The following is a 15,244-nucleotide window of genomic DNA, read 5'->3' on the forward strand; positions in this document are numbered from 1 at the left end:
AATAATGTTGCACAAGGAAATTGCAGTGCATTCAATAAGGTAGATTCACAAAAAAAGACATAACCTTGTGCAACTTTCTATGGAATTTTAAGCAGTATTACTAAATATGTGGCCCATTTATTAGACAAAAACATGAGTGACATGCTAGGTGCACTCAGTAATGTTGCTGGTGCACCCAACAATTTTATGAAATGGCAAAATTGCCCTTAAGTTAAAATTTAAAAAGAAAATGTGCTGGCCCTTTGTTTTCTTCCCCACCTTTCTGCCTTCTTTCTTCTTGCTTCATTTCTTCTTCCTCCGCGCCTGCCATCTGCTATTGTTGCGTTGCTGCGAAGCTTCCGTGGTGTCGTTCCTGCATTTCTGCCGTCGAGGTTAGTAATCCCTATCTCCCCTCCTCTCGTAGGTTAACTGTTTAGTTAGTTTAGCTTTAGGGTAGAAGACCTGAAAATCGCCTGAAAATGGCGAAGAGCAACTGTTCCGATACAACCAGAAGAAGTTCTTCCGGTAACTTCTCCGGAAGAAGGTTCTTCCGGTAGAAGAAAAGTTCTTCCGGAGAAGCTACCGGAACAAGTTCTTCCGGTAGCTTTACCGGAAGAACCTTCTTCCGGTAGAACGTTTTGTTATACCGGAAGAAGGTTCTTCCGCTAGAACAAAAAATTCTTCTGGAGAAGCTACTGGAAGAAGGTTCTTCCGGTATAACAATTTGTTTTACCGGAAGAACCTTCTTCCGGTACAGCTACCGAAAGAACTTGTTCCGATAGCTTCTCCGGAAGAACCTTCTTCCGGTATAACAAAACGTTCTACCGGAAGAAGGAATAATTTTTCCAAAATTAGTTTTTTTTTTTATATAAATGAAGTTTTTTTTAAATTTTGCTTTATAATAATTCAAATATTTATGATTTCATGGTGGTAAGTAAAAAAAATTAATTAAATATTATATATTAGGTTAAATTTTTGTTTTTTTGTATTTGCATAAAAAATTTGGTATTAGGGTTAGGATCTTGTTGAGTGTAAGATATATGTTTAGTGGTTGAGTGTGTAGGGTTTAGTGTAGGGTAGTTAACAATGCTTAGGGTAGTGTGATTAGGGTTTATAACGTAAGGCTGAAGATTTATGTAAATGTATGTAGATTTTTAATTATATGAATAGTTTATTTAACCCAAAAAAATATGTGTTCTTCATGATTTGCAGATCATGGTTAGAACACGAGGTTTAGGTCATGCTTTAGCTAGGGTTATAGGTAGAGGTAGACAGGATGAGCATGATGCAGTCGATGCTCCCCAGAGGCGTAGACCTACTGCATCAGCCCGTAGGCGACGAGTATATATTACGGTTGATGAGGGTATTCCTCAGGTGACTGAGGATGTTCCTCATATGGCGGAGGATGTTCCTCAGGTGACTGAGGATGTCCCTCATATGGCTGACGATGTTGCTCAGAGGAGTGAAGATGTGCCTCAGATGACCGCAGACGTAGATGCGACTGTTGCAGAGGACTTAAGTCGTGATGGTGCTGAGGGGTCATATACTGATGAGGGATTCCCTGGTGGGCCCCGTGACCCATCAGTTCTGACTTCATTTGCGAAGCATGTCACACATGCCATTTGGACTGGACAGGTATTATAATTTCTTACTTTTTTCTTCTTGATTTGTTTGTCATTAAATTTTTTTGATATTTGTGTATTTCGAATGATTTGTACTTCAATTCAGGAGCGTCCTGAGCTAAAGTTGGTGTCACACGGGAGGAAGGTGGCGTTAATTGGGAGGCCAATACCTGCGATTGAAGGGCTGGTTGTTGCCATAAGATTAAGTCCATTGATCGAGTGTTCAGTTGTAACCAGCGATCTTGGACTTATATCCGCATTTGTGGAGAGGTGGCACAGGGAGACCAGCACCTTTCACCTTCCAGTAGGAGAGTTGACGATCACACTAGATGATGCGTCGTCACTCCTCCGTCTCCCTATCAGTGGTGCCTTCCACAGTTTCGAGGCTCTTTCCGTGGACGAGGCGGTATTTTTGTTGACGGTGTTGCTCGAGGTGTCTGGTGAGGAGGCTAGAGCCGAGACAGTACGAGCACGCGGGGCATATGTACGCCTCTCATGGGTTCGGGACATCTATGAGATGAGATGCCAAGCAAGACGACGGATTGTAGCAGCTCGTGCTTATCTCCTGCATCCGGTCGGTTGCACTCTTTTTTCTAACAAGAGTGCAACAAATGTTCATGTGGTGCATCTAGAGGCTTTTCGCGACCTGGGTCAGAGTGGGGGTTATGCCTGGGGAGCTGCGGCCCTGGTTCATATGTATGACCAGTTAGATGAAGCTTCTAGGATCACGACACGACAGATTGGGGGACACCTTACTTTATTACAGGTAAATTTTGTGTTGTTAATATGTTACATTGGATTGATGTAAACATGTTTTTATGTTATGTTAACCTAGTTTTTTTTGTAGTGCTGGATCTATGAGCATTTTCTGAGTGTGCATCAGTGTGTCACCGATGATGCGTATGAGGAGATGTCCCCTCGTGCCTCTCGGTGGTTGACGATGAAGGCTCATATGAAGGGAATTATAGGAGCACCATACTGGGCATGTTGTGATGCTTTGACGGTCATAGACGTGTGCTGGTTGCCTTACAGTGACCATCGAGGGGTTAGGCGGTTTGAGCTGATTTCATCGTTCTAGGGTCAATTGAGATTGGGTCCTACGGTGGTCATAGTATGATCGGAGAGGGTGCTACGCCAGTTTGGGTACATTCAGAGCATCCTTCTGCCGCCTGTTAGCGCTTCGTTGTCATATGATGATATAGATGACAGGTGGATGCATTTCACGGACCACGTAGTAGTTGTGGGTGACCTTTGTGTAGTGTTTGGGCGGGTATCTGCGGATTACATGGAGTGGTTTTTCTAGATATCTCGCCCATTCATGATACCGACCCAGGTAGGTGACTAGCCCAGACATGCACCTGCCCCAGACCATGAGGACTACATGCAGCCGGACATCCCACAGGTTCCAGTGGCATTTGCCCCCCTCGACATAAAGTGGTAAGATTGTTTGCGCGTTTAATGTTTGATGAATTGTTATTTATTTTAAATTTTGTAATAAATGTTTTTTATGACTGTCACAGGATGATTACGAAGGTTATGAGGCGATCGCAGAAAGGTTGGAGTGTGTGCTCAACCTTAGGTTGGTCACTGCAGGGACAGAGTTACATGATATCATCCAAGATTGCCTGAGGATCGCCAGAGGGGGTGCCAGCGTAGATGGAAGTGTTAGGGCTCGACAAAGATAGCGCACAGAGCATTGATGATGTTTTTTATGTTTTGTAGTTGACATCATTTTTTGTATTTGTTACACTTTTTTGTTTAATATAGTTTACTTTACTTTTTTTGCACTCTATATGACACATCGATTTCGATTCTGATTTCGATTTCGATTCCGAAAATGATGACTTTCCTTCATAAGAATGAGGGCTCGACAAAGATAGCGCACAGAGCATTGATGATGTTTTTTATGTTTTGTAGTTGACATCATTTTTTGTATTTGTTACACTTTTTTGTTTAATATAGTTTACTTTACTTTTTTTGCACTCTATATGACACATCGATTCCGATTCTGATTTCGATTTCGATTCCGAAAATGATGACTTTCCTTCATAAGAATGAGATTAAAATTATAAATTTTTAAAAATAAGATAGCTTAATGTTTATGTTTTAAAGTAAGATAGCTAATTTTTTTTAAAAATAGGATTTGGAGCCTTCACACATGTTCAAGTACCCATGTTCGGGGTTTTCTTTAAATTATGCGCGAGTCGCCTAAGACACTCGAGGGGCGCTATTTCTCATGTTTGGACGTCAAAGAAGCCAAAAAAAATAATATCGTCAGCCGGTTCCATCGAATAACACCTCAAAAAACAAGCACAAAATTAAAAAAAAAAGGATTTGGACCCTTCACACATGTTCAAGTACCCATGTTCGGGGTTTTTTTAAAATTATGCGAGAGTCGCCTAAGACATTCGAGGGGCGCTATTTCTCATGTTTGGACGTCAAAGAAGTCAAAAAAAATAATATCGTCAGCCGGTTCCACCGAATAACACCTCAAAAAACAAGCACGAAATTAAAAAAATAGGATTTGGACCCTTCACACATGTTCAAGTACCCATGTTCGGTGTTTTTTTAAAATTATGCGAGAGTCGCCTAAGACATTCAAGGGGCGCTGTTTCTCATGTTTGGACATTAAAGAAGCCAAAAAAAATAATATCGTCAGCCGGTTCCACCGAATAACACCTCAAAAAACAAGCACGAAATTAAAAAAAAATAGGATTTGGACCCTTCACACATGTTCAAGTACCCATGTTTGGGGTTTTTTTTTAAATCATGCGCGAGTCGCCTAAGACATTCTAGGGGCGCTTTTTCTCATGTTTGGACGTCAAAGAAGAAAAAAAAATAATATCGTCAAAGAAGACAAACAAGCACGAAATAAAAAAAAAGATTTCCACCCTTCAATTTTATTATGGAATTCATACACGCTGTAAACAAACAAATAAAAGTTACATTAAAAACAAAAAAATCAATGTTGCATTCATTCGTTTAGCGACGTGGCATCCATCGTCTTCAAATTCCATACCATGTTTAGTAAAAACAGCTAAAATTTCTATTGACCCATATTTTTTCAAATAATTAGATTGTACTAACACCTTTAGCACTTCATCGTTGGTTTTCAGCTCATTAATTTCATATTTTATAACTTTATTTGAATACTCAAAATGTCCTGGTTATAAAAAAAATAATCGTCTTACCGCTTGTGATTCGTGAATTCCATGAGGGGAAATCCCTTTAGGTGCAACTTGCTTTATCAAATCCTTCAGTTCATCGAGGGTATATCCTGAAGGAATTTCAAATTTCTTTGGATTTTGTCCTGTGAACGGGCATCCTACAAATTTGTTCCGGGGTGGCATGTTCTATCTCCCGTTGTAATACAAGAGCGCGTCATGAGTAGGGGTCGTAGTGCATTCAAGTAAGTTTATTACTTCATCTGGTGTTCTTCCAACAATGCATAATAACTCAATCGGACCAACACACGAAAATTGATCATTACACATTAACATTGTGTTGACATCGTCATCATTTATCAATTGCATACATTGAAAGCGAATTTGGTTACCTGTATGGGTGAATGGCTGGCGGTAGTGAATTTTATCCAAAAATTATTTGTCGGTTAGCTGAAGGGTATTGTGTATTCTGGTTTTTAGGCTTGCAAAATCATAGCTGTTTGGTACTCGAATGGGCACCGGAGTGGAAGTTTGGAAGTAAACCCCACTATCATTGTGAATAATCGATCCATTTGGAAAAATGAAACCCAACCTTGAGTTGACAATCGTCTGACTGCTAGTTTCTCCTAAAAATGTCATACTTTGTATATCGATTGGGAGAGTATGTGAAAGCAAGATAATGTATGATTTATTAGCGTTTGCCATGTCTCATATATATACATGGTTCTCACCGACAGATTGCTTCACCTTTTTTTTCCAAAAGAACACGCGTGAACATGTTTCATGTTTATGTTTCCTATTAAGTCAATGTCGTGTCACGCTCAAACTTTAATACGTATGCATATCATTATGTGCTGTCAATTATGACAACGATGTATCGTACATGCGTAATTGATTTTGGTTGCACCAACTAATTTTTTTCTTAACGCAACGAGTACTTAATAATTATCCTTTAATGGCTTACAACAAATAATATCGCGTAATGAATACAATTAGATAAACAATGCATGTTCAGTCTTCATTTAGGTCGACATAGTCTCTTTTGAATGACATCAAGCTTGTGTACTGCTGCATTCTACTAATATATAGAGTTGGCCACTGCTTTGCCTGAGAATAATAATTGGTTGACCACAACAATGCTAGAGGCGGTAAAGGACAACGGTCTTTCAAATAAACTTGTTGTGCGTGAACAAACATTATTAACTCAAATGAACCAGGGAAGTGATTGCATAATTCTTAGACTAACTACCTTCAATGTACCTGAACGAAATGATTTTCAAACATGTGACCAACACATATCATGCGGTGCACAGAAGAATCGGGTGGTGGTTGACTTCTAAGAGGAAAAAATGTCATGCTTTGTTTTCGGGACAACGACACAAGGATTACGTTATACCGTGATGCAATGACATATCCCATCTCCGTTATATCCATCCACTTGTCCACACTAACCTGAATCAAGCAAACATACACATATAAGTTATTTAAAGTTTATTCTTAAAAAAAATAACCTAAAAACATACCTTGGAAAACCCATCAACAAGTAGGGACAGTCTTAATTGTTCAAATCTCTTTGTGCCACCGAAGAGGTTGTTGTAGTCATGCGACCATCTGTCAAGTTCTTTAATCAATTTGTTGCGCACCAACGACCAAGAATCTTCCCCCATACCTAATAAACCGGTAATGGACCGATATCCAGTTACCGTCCGCTTTTACATCCACAATGTTGTGAATGAAATCCTGTCTAAATGGCGCAAATTGATCCAACATCGGGATGATCCTTGTTGGCTTCGGCGGTTCAGAAGATGATGCACTATGTTTCACTGAAGAGTTGCTGCTTTGAACAGAATGAAAAGCATCAACATACTCCAAGTAAGACGGATCAGGCTTTGTGGATCTTTGACTTCTTTTCATCGGTTTCTTCGGTGCACCTTTAGTGTTGACCTTTGACGGAGGAGGGCACATAGAGTTATGATCAGGGTATGCAATATCTCAAGTTTACTCTTGAGAGTTAGTTTGCCACACACATCAAGTTCCTCAAATCTTTCAGATATGGTCTCAATCTCTTCCTTGATGCTGTCTTCGACCTCACATAACCCTTGGTCTGAAAAGCAAAGTCTCCTCCAGGACATATGGACTGAATCTAATGGGATGCTGCCAGTAGTATACCTAGAAAGCTTACATGCACAAGGAAGACCGAATGTGCTTCTCATCACACAACCACAAGAAGAGGGATTGTTGTCGAGATAACGTAGACGCTCAACCTTGCCAACAATCTCATTTAAAGTGTTCCTTAAAACCATTCCAACAAGCCTCTTGTATAAGGTTTTTTTAAATACATGTCCAACCACATGCGTATTGGTTTCAAAGGATGCTTTAATTTCAACATGTTGCAGCGTGATCATGTTGTTCATGGCATCCCAAACACTACACAGGTCTCCAAGGCTATTTGTAATACTCTTTTTAGAGCCTAATGAGCTGATTCAATCCTACATTTAAAATACACAACAAACATGAAAAATATACAACAATTAAATACCATTTATTAATAATCCTTACTAGAAAAAAATAAGATTTTAATACCTGTTTGTTGTTGTGTTGCCTAGGTGCATGACCTTATTCGTCTAGGCTATAATAAATTTTTCCTTGTGGGGATAATCCATGTGTCGTTAACATAGTCAACGAACATTGGCCAAGGTGAACAAGCAATTTGAAACTTCTGAAGGGACTCAGCGAATTGTTGTTCAGACGGACAATCAACTAAAGTACCCCAGTTATCCATTAGATAGTCCCATGCATTTTTTTGATCGATTAAAGATTTGCACTTCGCCTTGACATTCTTATCGATGTGAAACCTGCACAACAAGTTTGTACACTCCAGGAACATAGTTTTAACTGCATTCATCAGTGCTAGGTCTCTGTCAGTGACAATAACAACAGGGAGACGATCGTTTCTTAAAAATAGACATTGAAACCGTTCCAAAGCCCATACAATATTATTAAACACGCTCACCCTCCAGATATGCAAACCAAGTAGAAGTCAAGTAATGGGAGTTTGTACCTGTTTGTTTTGTAGGTACTATCTATAAAAAACACCAGATGACATGCATTGCATAACTTTACTGCATCTGGGTGACACCAAAACAGATCACGCACCACAACTTCATCCTTCAATCTATGCCAATGATGTATTGATCACGTTCAAAAAGCTTCATTAGATGTTGCATTTCGGTATCAGCTCCTCTTATTGAAGAACGATATGCACTTCTTGCATTGTAAATTTGCTTGATCGTGGTGCAACTGTTGGCATTGTGCTCCTTCAATGTTAGCAAGATGTTTTTTGGTTTCACCATTCACTTTGTCATATCAACAATAATTTTCTTTTAATCCTTAGTCAATCGCCCAGCGTATGGATGTCCAACTAAGGACTTGGCCAATTCATGATTGTGAATCCCACAGATCAACTTCACCATCCAACCTTCCCCTCCATGCACTGGTTTCCCATGAAGCCTGAAGGGACAACCATATTTCCTACTCCCAGTGTCTCTCCTAACGAATTCTTTATTCCTACACATCTACAGACCACTCCTTTCACACCCAATTAACACAAATGAACTTCTTCATCTGCTACTAGTATCTGTGTCAGACCTCATAATCACTGCAACAAATCCGTTTTCATGGGCAACTGTTCGAGCCCACTGCAAAATATCATCTTGAGTACCAAAGACCTACAACGCAACTCTGACATATTAATTTTTATACCAAACATACGTTCAACCAAATGACTCAAACTAATGAACATGATTACCTGACAGGTATTAAAAGCATTCGAACAATCAACATGTGGTTCATTCACACCATATTCTTCTTCATTATCATAATCCATATAAACTTCTTGTGACATCGTGTAGTCGTACGTCCATTGATCTTCGTCCATCTTAACGACATATTACTAAATTATGCATCATACACAAGTAATACAAAAGTTAAAACTAAATTATTTACTTAAACTAAAGTTAACACTATATCAACTAGTAAAACATTTTACTACTACAACAAAATACAATTATTTTATCTAAATCATTTAATAATATACCTAAATTATTGTACCTAATTAAATCAATTATCCACAATTTAAAAAATATCAAATAAAAATATTATAAATTATAATATTCATATATATTAATTTTTTGACAAATTTAAAAATACAATTCCAAAAAAAATTAAAAAAATACAGTTTCCGAAAGAACTTCTTCTGGAAGAAGCAGTGTGCACTACCGGAAGAAGTTCTTCCGGAAACTTCTTTCGGAAGAAGCTCTTCCGGAAGCTGACACACCTTATTACGAAAAACGTTCTTCCGGAATAAGTAGCATCAACTTCCGGAACAACTTCTTCTGGAAGAAGGAACGTCTTCCGGAAGAAGTTTTTACTGAATAACCTTCCTCAACATTTTACTGCTTCTTCTGTAACATATGAACACAAAAAGAAAACAAAAAAAACCATAAAATGCGTACCTCCGAGGGAATAAGAAGAGCAACTAGGATAGAAACCACCAACATTTAACCTTCACCAAACAACTACTTCCAACAAACTTGCAAAAACCACCAAAGCTTGCAAAAACTACCCAGCACACAGGACGAGAGTGAAAGTGAAACACAAAGGAAGCGTAAAACCGGAAGGCGCACTAAATTTAAAGAAAAACAAGACAGGGGCAAAATTGTCATTAAAATTTTAAGAAAACCAAAGCTTGCATTAAATATTTTTTTAATTCAGATTATTATTATAAAATTTAATGCATATTGTTATAAAATAAATAATATTTATTTAATATATATTAAATTTTGTAATACAAATAAAATGTTGCCATAAAAAATATTTTTTATTTTAAAAAAAATATACATATTACATAAGTAAATAATTATTATTGAAATTTACATGCGCATTAAATATGCATTAGAAATGTTAGTGATAATTATGTATAGTAATAATTTATGTATACTAATATTATTTATTTTATAATGTAATTGATTCATTAGTTTAGTTGGTTTGAGCATTATCATAATAACCCCAGAATCTTGGGTTTGAGTCTTGGCCATTAATTTTTTTTAAAAAATATTTTCCAATAAAAACCTTCTTCTGGGATATCTACCGGAAAAGTTATTCCGGTATAAGAACTTCTTATTATTCCGGAAGAAGTACTTCCGGTAGTTATTCCAGAAGAACCTTCTTCCGGATAAACAGATTGGCACAAGGGCATTTTTGCCCATTCAAAAATTTGCTGGGTGCACCTAGCATGTCCCAAAACTTGATTGTGAAATTTGACCTATAGCCTTTATTCAATAAAAAGAACCTTATGACTAACTAGAACTAACCTTCTTCCAATCTTTCCCATATTTACAGTAAGCTTTATAGAAATGCTCAAGCTCCTCCAGTTTTATAATTTTTTTTAGCATTTTGTCAATGTATACTTAGGTATTGAAAAAAATTTGGTTAACTTGGTTAGGCATTATGGATTCTATTTCTTAACTTATAATTTTTTTTAATTTCAATGATTTGCAAAATAGAAAATTGGCTGACATGTTAGGGCCACAATGGAATAAGGAGGAGCTTGAGCATTTCTATAAAGCTTACCCTAAAACTGGAAAGAATATAAAGATTGAATAAAAGCAATATTGGAAAAATATTTTTTAGCATTTCTATAAAGCTTACCGTAAATATGGTCATCATACAAAGTTTCCAATCATGTCTAATATTTTGATAATATAATAAGTTATTTTTTGGTATTACTATTAGAGCTATTCATTATAGTTGTCAAATGAAAACAAGCGATGAGTGGTGACTTTGACATTGCAACATTAGCTTGGGCTAGTCAACGGGCCATTGCATAGGCAGCCTGCCAAAGCACCAAGGTTGGAGAGTGTGTTTGGATGTTAGGATTAAAATGTTAGGTATGGGATTATAGCTTTTAACTGGCCTGTCTGGTTTCTAATAAAAGGATGGGATTATGTTGTTATTTGGTCCTCTTTTTTTTTCTTTTCTTTTTTATTTCCTTAATATATTCTTTCCAATATTGCTTTTATTCAATCTTTATATTCTTTCCAATTTTAGAGTAAGCTTTGTATGATGGCTAAGTGGTGTGCTAACAAGTTTGCTTTGATGCATCCTAAACCTTTCCACCACTTTCTTGAGGTAATTGCTTTGGGATAGGAATAGTTCACCCTTTGCTCTATCCCTATGAATATCAATCCCGAGTATCCTTCTAGCTGACCCTAGATCTTTCATCTCAAATTTTGTGTTCAAGCTTTCTTTGAGTTTCCTAATCTCTTCCTTATTAGCACTCGCTATGAGGATGTCATCCATATACAAGATAAGGTAGATAACACACACTTTCCCCTTTTTCAGGATATATACACAGTTGTCATATCTGTTTCTAATGAAGCCATATCTGATTAAGAACTCATCAAATTTCAAGTACCATATTCGAGGGCTTTGCTTCAGTCTATACAAGAATTTTTTCAGCAAGCACACCTTGTTCTCCCCTTCTTCAAAACCTTCAGGCTGGTTCATGTAAATGGTTTCCTTCAGATTTCCATGGAGAAAAGCTGTTTTAACATTTAGCTGTTCAAGTTCCAAATCATATTGATTTACCAGACCAAGTATGATTCTTATTGAACAATGCTTCACAACTGGTGAAAAAATCTCATTGTAATCAATTCCTTCAACCTGTGTAAAGCCTTTTGCTACCAATCTTGCCTTGAATCTAAGCCTTTCTACTCCTGCAATGCCTTCTTTCTTCTTGAAAATCCACTTGCATCCAACAGCCTTCTGCTTCTTGGGTTGATCCACAAGTATCCAGGTCTTGTTCTTTCTCAAAGATTTCATTTCTTCACTCATTGCCTGAAGCCACAACTGACTGTCTTCACTTTCAATTGCTTCCCTCCAGGTCCTTGGTTCTGAATTTTGAATCTCCTCAGCAACACTCAAGGCATAGCAGATAATATCAGCATGACCATACCTCTTTGTAGGCTTTGTCACCCTTTTTTCTCTATCTCTAGTCAATTGATAATTGGACAAGTCATGCTAAGTAGCCAGCTCTTCATTATCTCCAGCTTCTCCTTGATCAGTGTGATCAATAGTACTTCCACTTCCATGATCTAAAATCTCAGAATGCTCCACCTCAAAATTGGTACTCTCACTACTTGAGCTGTTATCCTTCTGCTCCTTACTTAGCATTTCCATTCTACTCTCATCAAAGGTTACATCCCTACTGATGATGCATCTTGTCTCACCAGGTTCCAATTTCCACAGCTTGTACCCTTTAACTCCTTCAGGATAGCCAATGAACACACACTTTACAACCCTTGCATCCAGCTTTCCTTGTTTAACATGAGCAAAGGCCAATGATCCAAACACCTTTAATCCTGAGTAGTCAGGTGGTTCACCACTCCAAGCTTCCATTGATGTCTTGAAACCTAAGGCTGATGAAGTACATCTGTTAATCAAATATGCTGTTGTGTTTGTAGCTTCTCCCCAAAAGGTCTTTGGCAGTCCTGCACTTAGTAGCATGCACCTCACTATTTCCAAAATGGTCCTATTCATTCTTTCTGCTAAACCATTCTGCTGTGGTGTGTGAGGGACTATTTTGTGCCTTTTGATGCCTATTTTCCTGCAAAACTCATTGAATTGCTCTGAAACAAACTCTAGGCCATTGTCAGTCCTTAAAACTTTTAATTTTGTATCAAGTTGATTTCCAATAAGAGTATGCCATTCTCTGAATTTTTGAAAAGCTTCTGACTTATTTTTTGAAACATACAGTCATACTCTTCTTGAGAAATCATCTATGATGGTGAGAAAGTTTGAGCTTCCACCATGAGTTTTCACTCTAGATGGTCCCCATAAATCAAAATGCACATACTCAAAAGTGTTGGATCGAGTGGCCTCAGAATAATTAAGAGGGAGGTGAATTAATTATTCCTAAACCTTTACTAATTAAAAATTACTCTTCTAAGGCTTTTACTTATGTTGTTAAGAGAATAAGGAGTAGAAGAGAAACTTAACAGAAAGTAAAAGCGGAAATTAAATGCACAACGGAAAGTAAAAGAGTAGGGAAGAAGGAAACAAACACACAAGAGTTTTTATACTGGTTTGGCAACAACCCGTGCCTACATCCAGTCCCCAAGCGACCTGCGGTCCTTGAGATTTCTTTCAACCTTGTAAAAATCCTTTTACAAGCAAAGATCCACAAGGGATGTACCCTCCCTTGTTCTCTTTGAAACCCTAGTGGATGTACCCTCCACTTGAACTGATCCACAGGATATGTAGCCTCTCTTGTTCTCAGTCAAACCCAAGTAGATGTACCCTCTACTTGTACCTCAAAGGATGTACCCTCCAATGTGTTAAGACAAAGATTTCAGGCTGTTAAACCTTTGATACATTGTGAATGGGGATACAAAAGAATTCTCAGGTGGTTAGTCCTTTGAACACTTTTGTATAAGGGAATGGGAAGAATCAAAAGAATTCTCAGATTGTGTCGTTTTGAATTCTTTGACAAGGGAGAAGGGAGACACAAAAGAATTCAGGCGGTTAGTCCTTTGTTCTTTTGGAAAAGGGAGAAGAGAGACACAAAAAGAATTCAGGCGGTTAGTCCTTGGCGAATTCTTTTTGGCAAAGGGAGAAGAGAATGAAAAGATGAATAGCACAAGTTTTCAAGGTTTGGAAAACCAGAAAACTTCAAAAAACTTTTGGTACAAAGAAGAAGAAGAAGTTCAAAGAGATTCAAGGCTTGTGAAGGATTGTAAGAGATTGATTGGAAAAGTATTCAAGATTATTGAAATGCAAAACAAAGCCTTGCTTTTATAGACTCTTCATGTCTGGTCAAGACAACCATTAGAAGAGTTATGACTTTTAGAAAAACTTAAAAACCAATTTGAAAAAGTCAAAAACTATTTGAAGAGTTACATCTTTTGATTTCATTCAGACGATTACCAAAGTTTTGTTTTATCAATCAATGTATTACTAGCTACCGATGCCTGTCCAATAATAGTGGAACCTTCAAGAATAAACAAGCCATTACTTTTATTCTTGTTACCCTTAGCTATGATTAACGATCCATTTGAAATCTTAAGAACACCATTTAAAATTCTAGTTGAATATCCTAGATCATCAAACATGTTTATGGAAATAAGATTTCTTTTGAGTTCTGGAATGTACCTTACATTTTTCAGTAGATACTCTCTATTATCTAACATCTTTAGTCTCACAGTTCCAATGCCTTGTACCTTGCAGGGGTAGTTGTCTCTTAGCAGTACAACTTCTGCTGGTTTCAGTTCCAAGGTCTCAAAATAGTCCTTTCTCGGGCTGCTGTGATACGAGCATCCAGAATCCATAATCCATTATGTTTGTGTTTTGGTATTAGAAGCTACTAAAACACCTGCACTCTCATAACCTTCAGAGGCTTCAACTATGTCAATAGAGTCCAAAGATCCTTTCTTGATCTTGTCTGGGCAGTCTTTCTTGAAATGACCAGTTTTGTGACAATTAAAGCATTTGAGCTTTGTTTTCTGGCCATTCTTTGAATCCCTTGACCTTGATCTGGACTTCTTTCCTCTTGTTCGCTTCTTTTCACTCCTTCCACTTGAAATATTTAGGCTTTCACCATTATCCTCAGATTTGGAGTCTTGTTGTTTTTGCATCTCCTTGGTCCTTATTGAGGTTTGGACTTCTTCTAGGGTAATGTCTTGATCTTTGCCATAAAGAATTGCATCCTTGAAATGTTCAAAGGATTTTGGTAAGGAATTCAAAAGCAAAAGAGCTTTATCCTCCTCTTCAAGCTTTACTTTAATATTTTCCAAATCATCAAGGATCTTGTTGAAATCAGCCAATTGTTCAGTGGCTGTTCTTGACTCTGTCATCTTGAAGGTATACAGTTGTTGCTTCAAGCATAGCCGATTTGCAAGGGACTTTGTCATATACAATGACTCCAGTTTCAACCACATTGAGGCTGTTGTCTTTTCTCTTGCAAATTCTCTTAAAGCTTTATCTCCAAGGCACAAAATGATTGCACTTCTGGCTCTATCAATCATCTCTGATTTCTCCTTTGAGCTTAGAGATTCAGACATCCTTTCTTCTCCTTTAAGAGCTTATGCACAACCATATTGAATCAAGATTACTTCCATCTTGATTCTCCATAACCCAAAGTCATTTTCCCTTGAAAACTTCTCAATATCATACTTTGTTGTTCACATCTTTCTTGATCTTGATCTCCCCGCAGACGGTGCCACTTGTTGGTTCTTGTATCAGTTCTGCTTCTTCTAAACTTGCACAAGATCAAAAAAAGGAAGAAAACACAGCAAAGCAAGAACCTAAAGATTTACACCAGATTTAACGTGGTTCGGCAATGTGCCTACATCCACGGGAAATGCAGCTCATCATCATCACATTGATCATGAAACATTACAAGTTCAATACAAGCAGCAACTA

The 15,244-nt window shown here is 37.6% G+C and overlaps 1 protein-coding gene across 1 annotated transcript; it reads left to right on the top strand.

Annotated features, from left to right (window-relative positions):
• The first annotated feature begins 1,194 nt into the window (after nt 1-1,194).
• On the top strand, nt 1,195-3,286 carry LOC102668598 (protein MAIN-LIKE 2-like). The gene is made up of 4 exons (XM_006591647.1): nt 1,195-1,614; nt 1,708-2,367; nt 2,485-2,646; nt 3,122-3,286. The coding sequence occupies exons 1-4, from the start codon at nt 1,195-1,197 to the stop codon at nt 3,284-3,286; spliced, it is 1,407 nt and encodes a 468-aa protein (XP_006591710.1).
• The last annotated feature ends 11,958 nt before the right edge of the window (nt 3,287-15,244 follow it).

The sequence above is a fragment of the Glycine max genome, chromosome 11, assembly GCF_000004515.6.
Source record: "Glycine max cultivar Williams 82 chromosome 11, Glycine_max_v4.0, whole genome shotgun sequence".
Classification (NCBI taxonomy): Eukaryota; Viridiplantae; Streptophyta; class Magnoliopsida; order Fabales; family Fabaceae; genus Glycine; species Glycine max.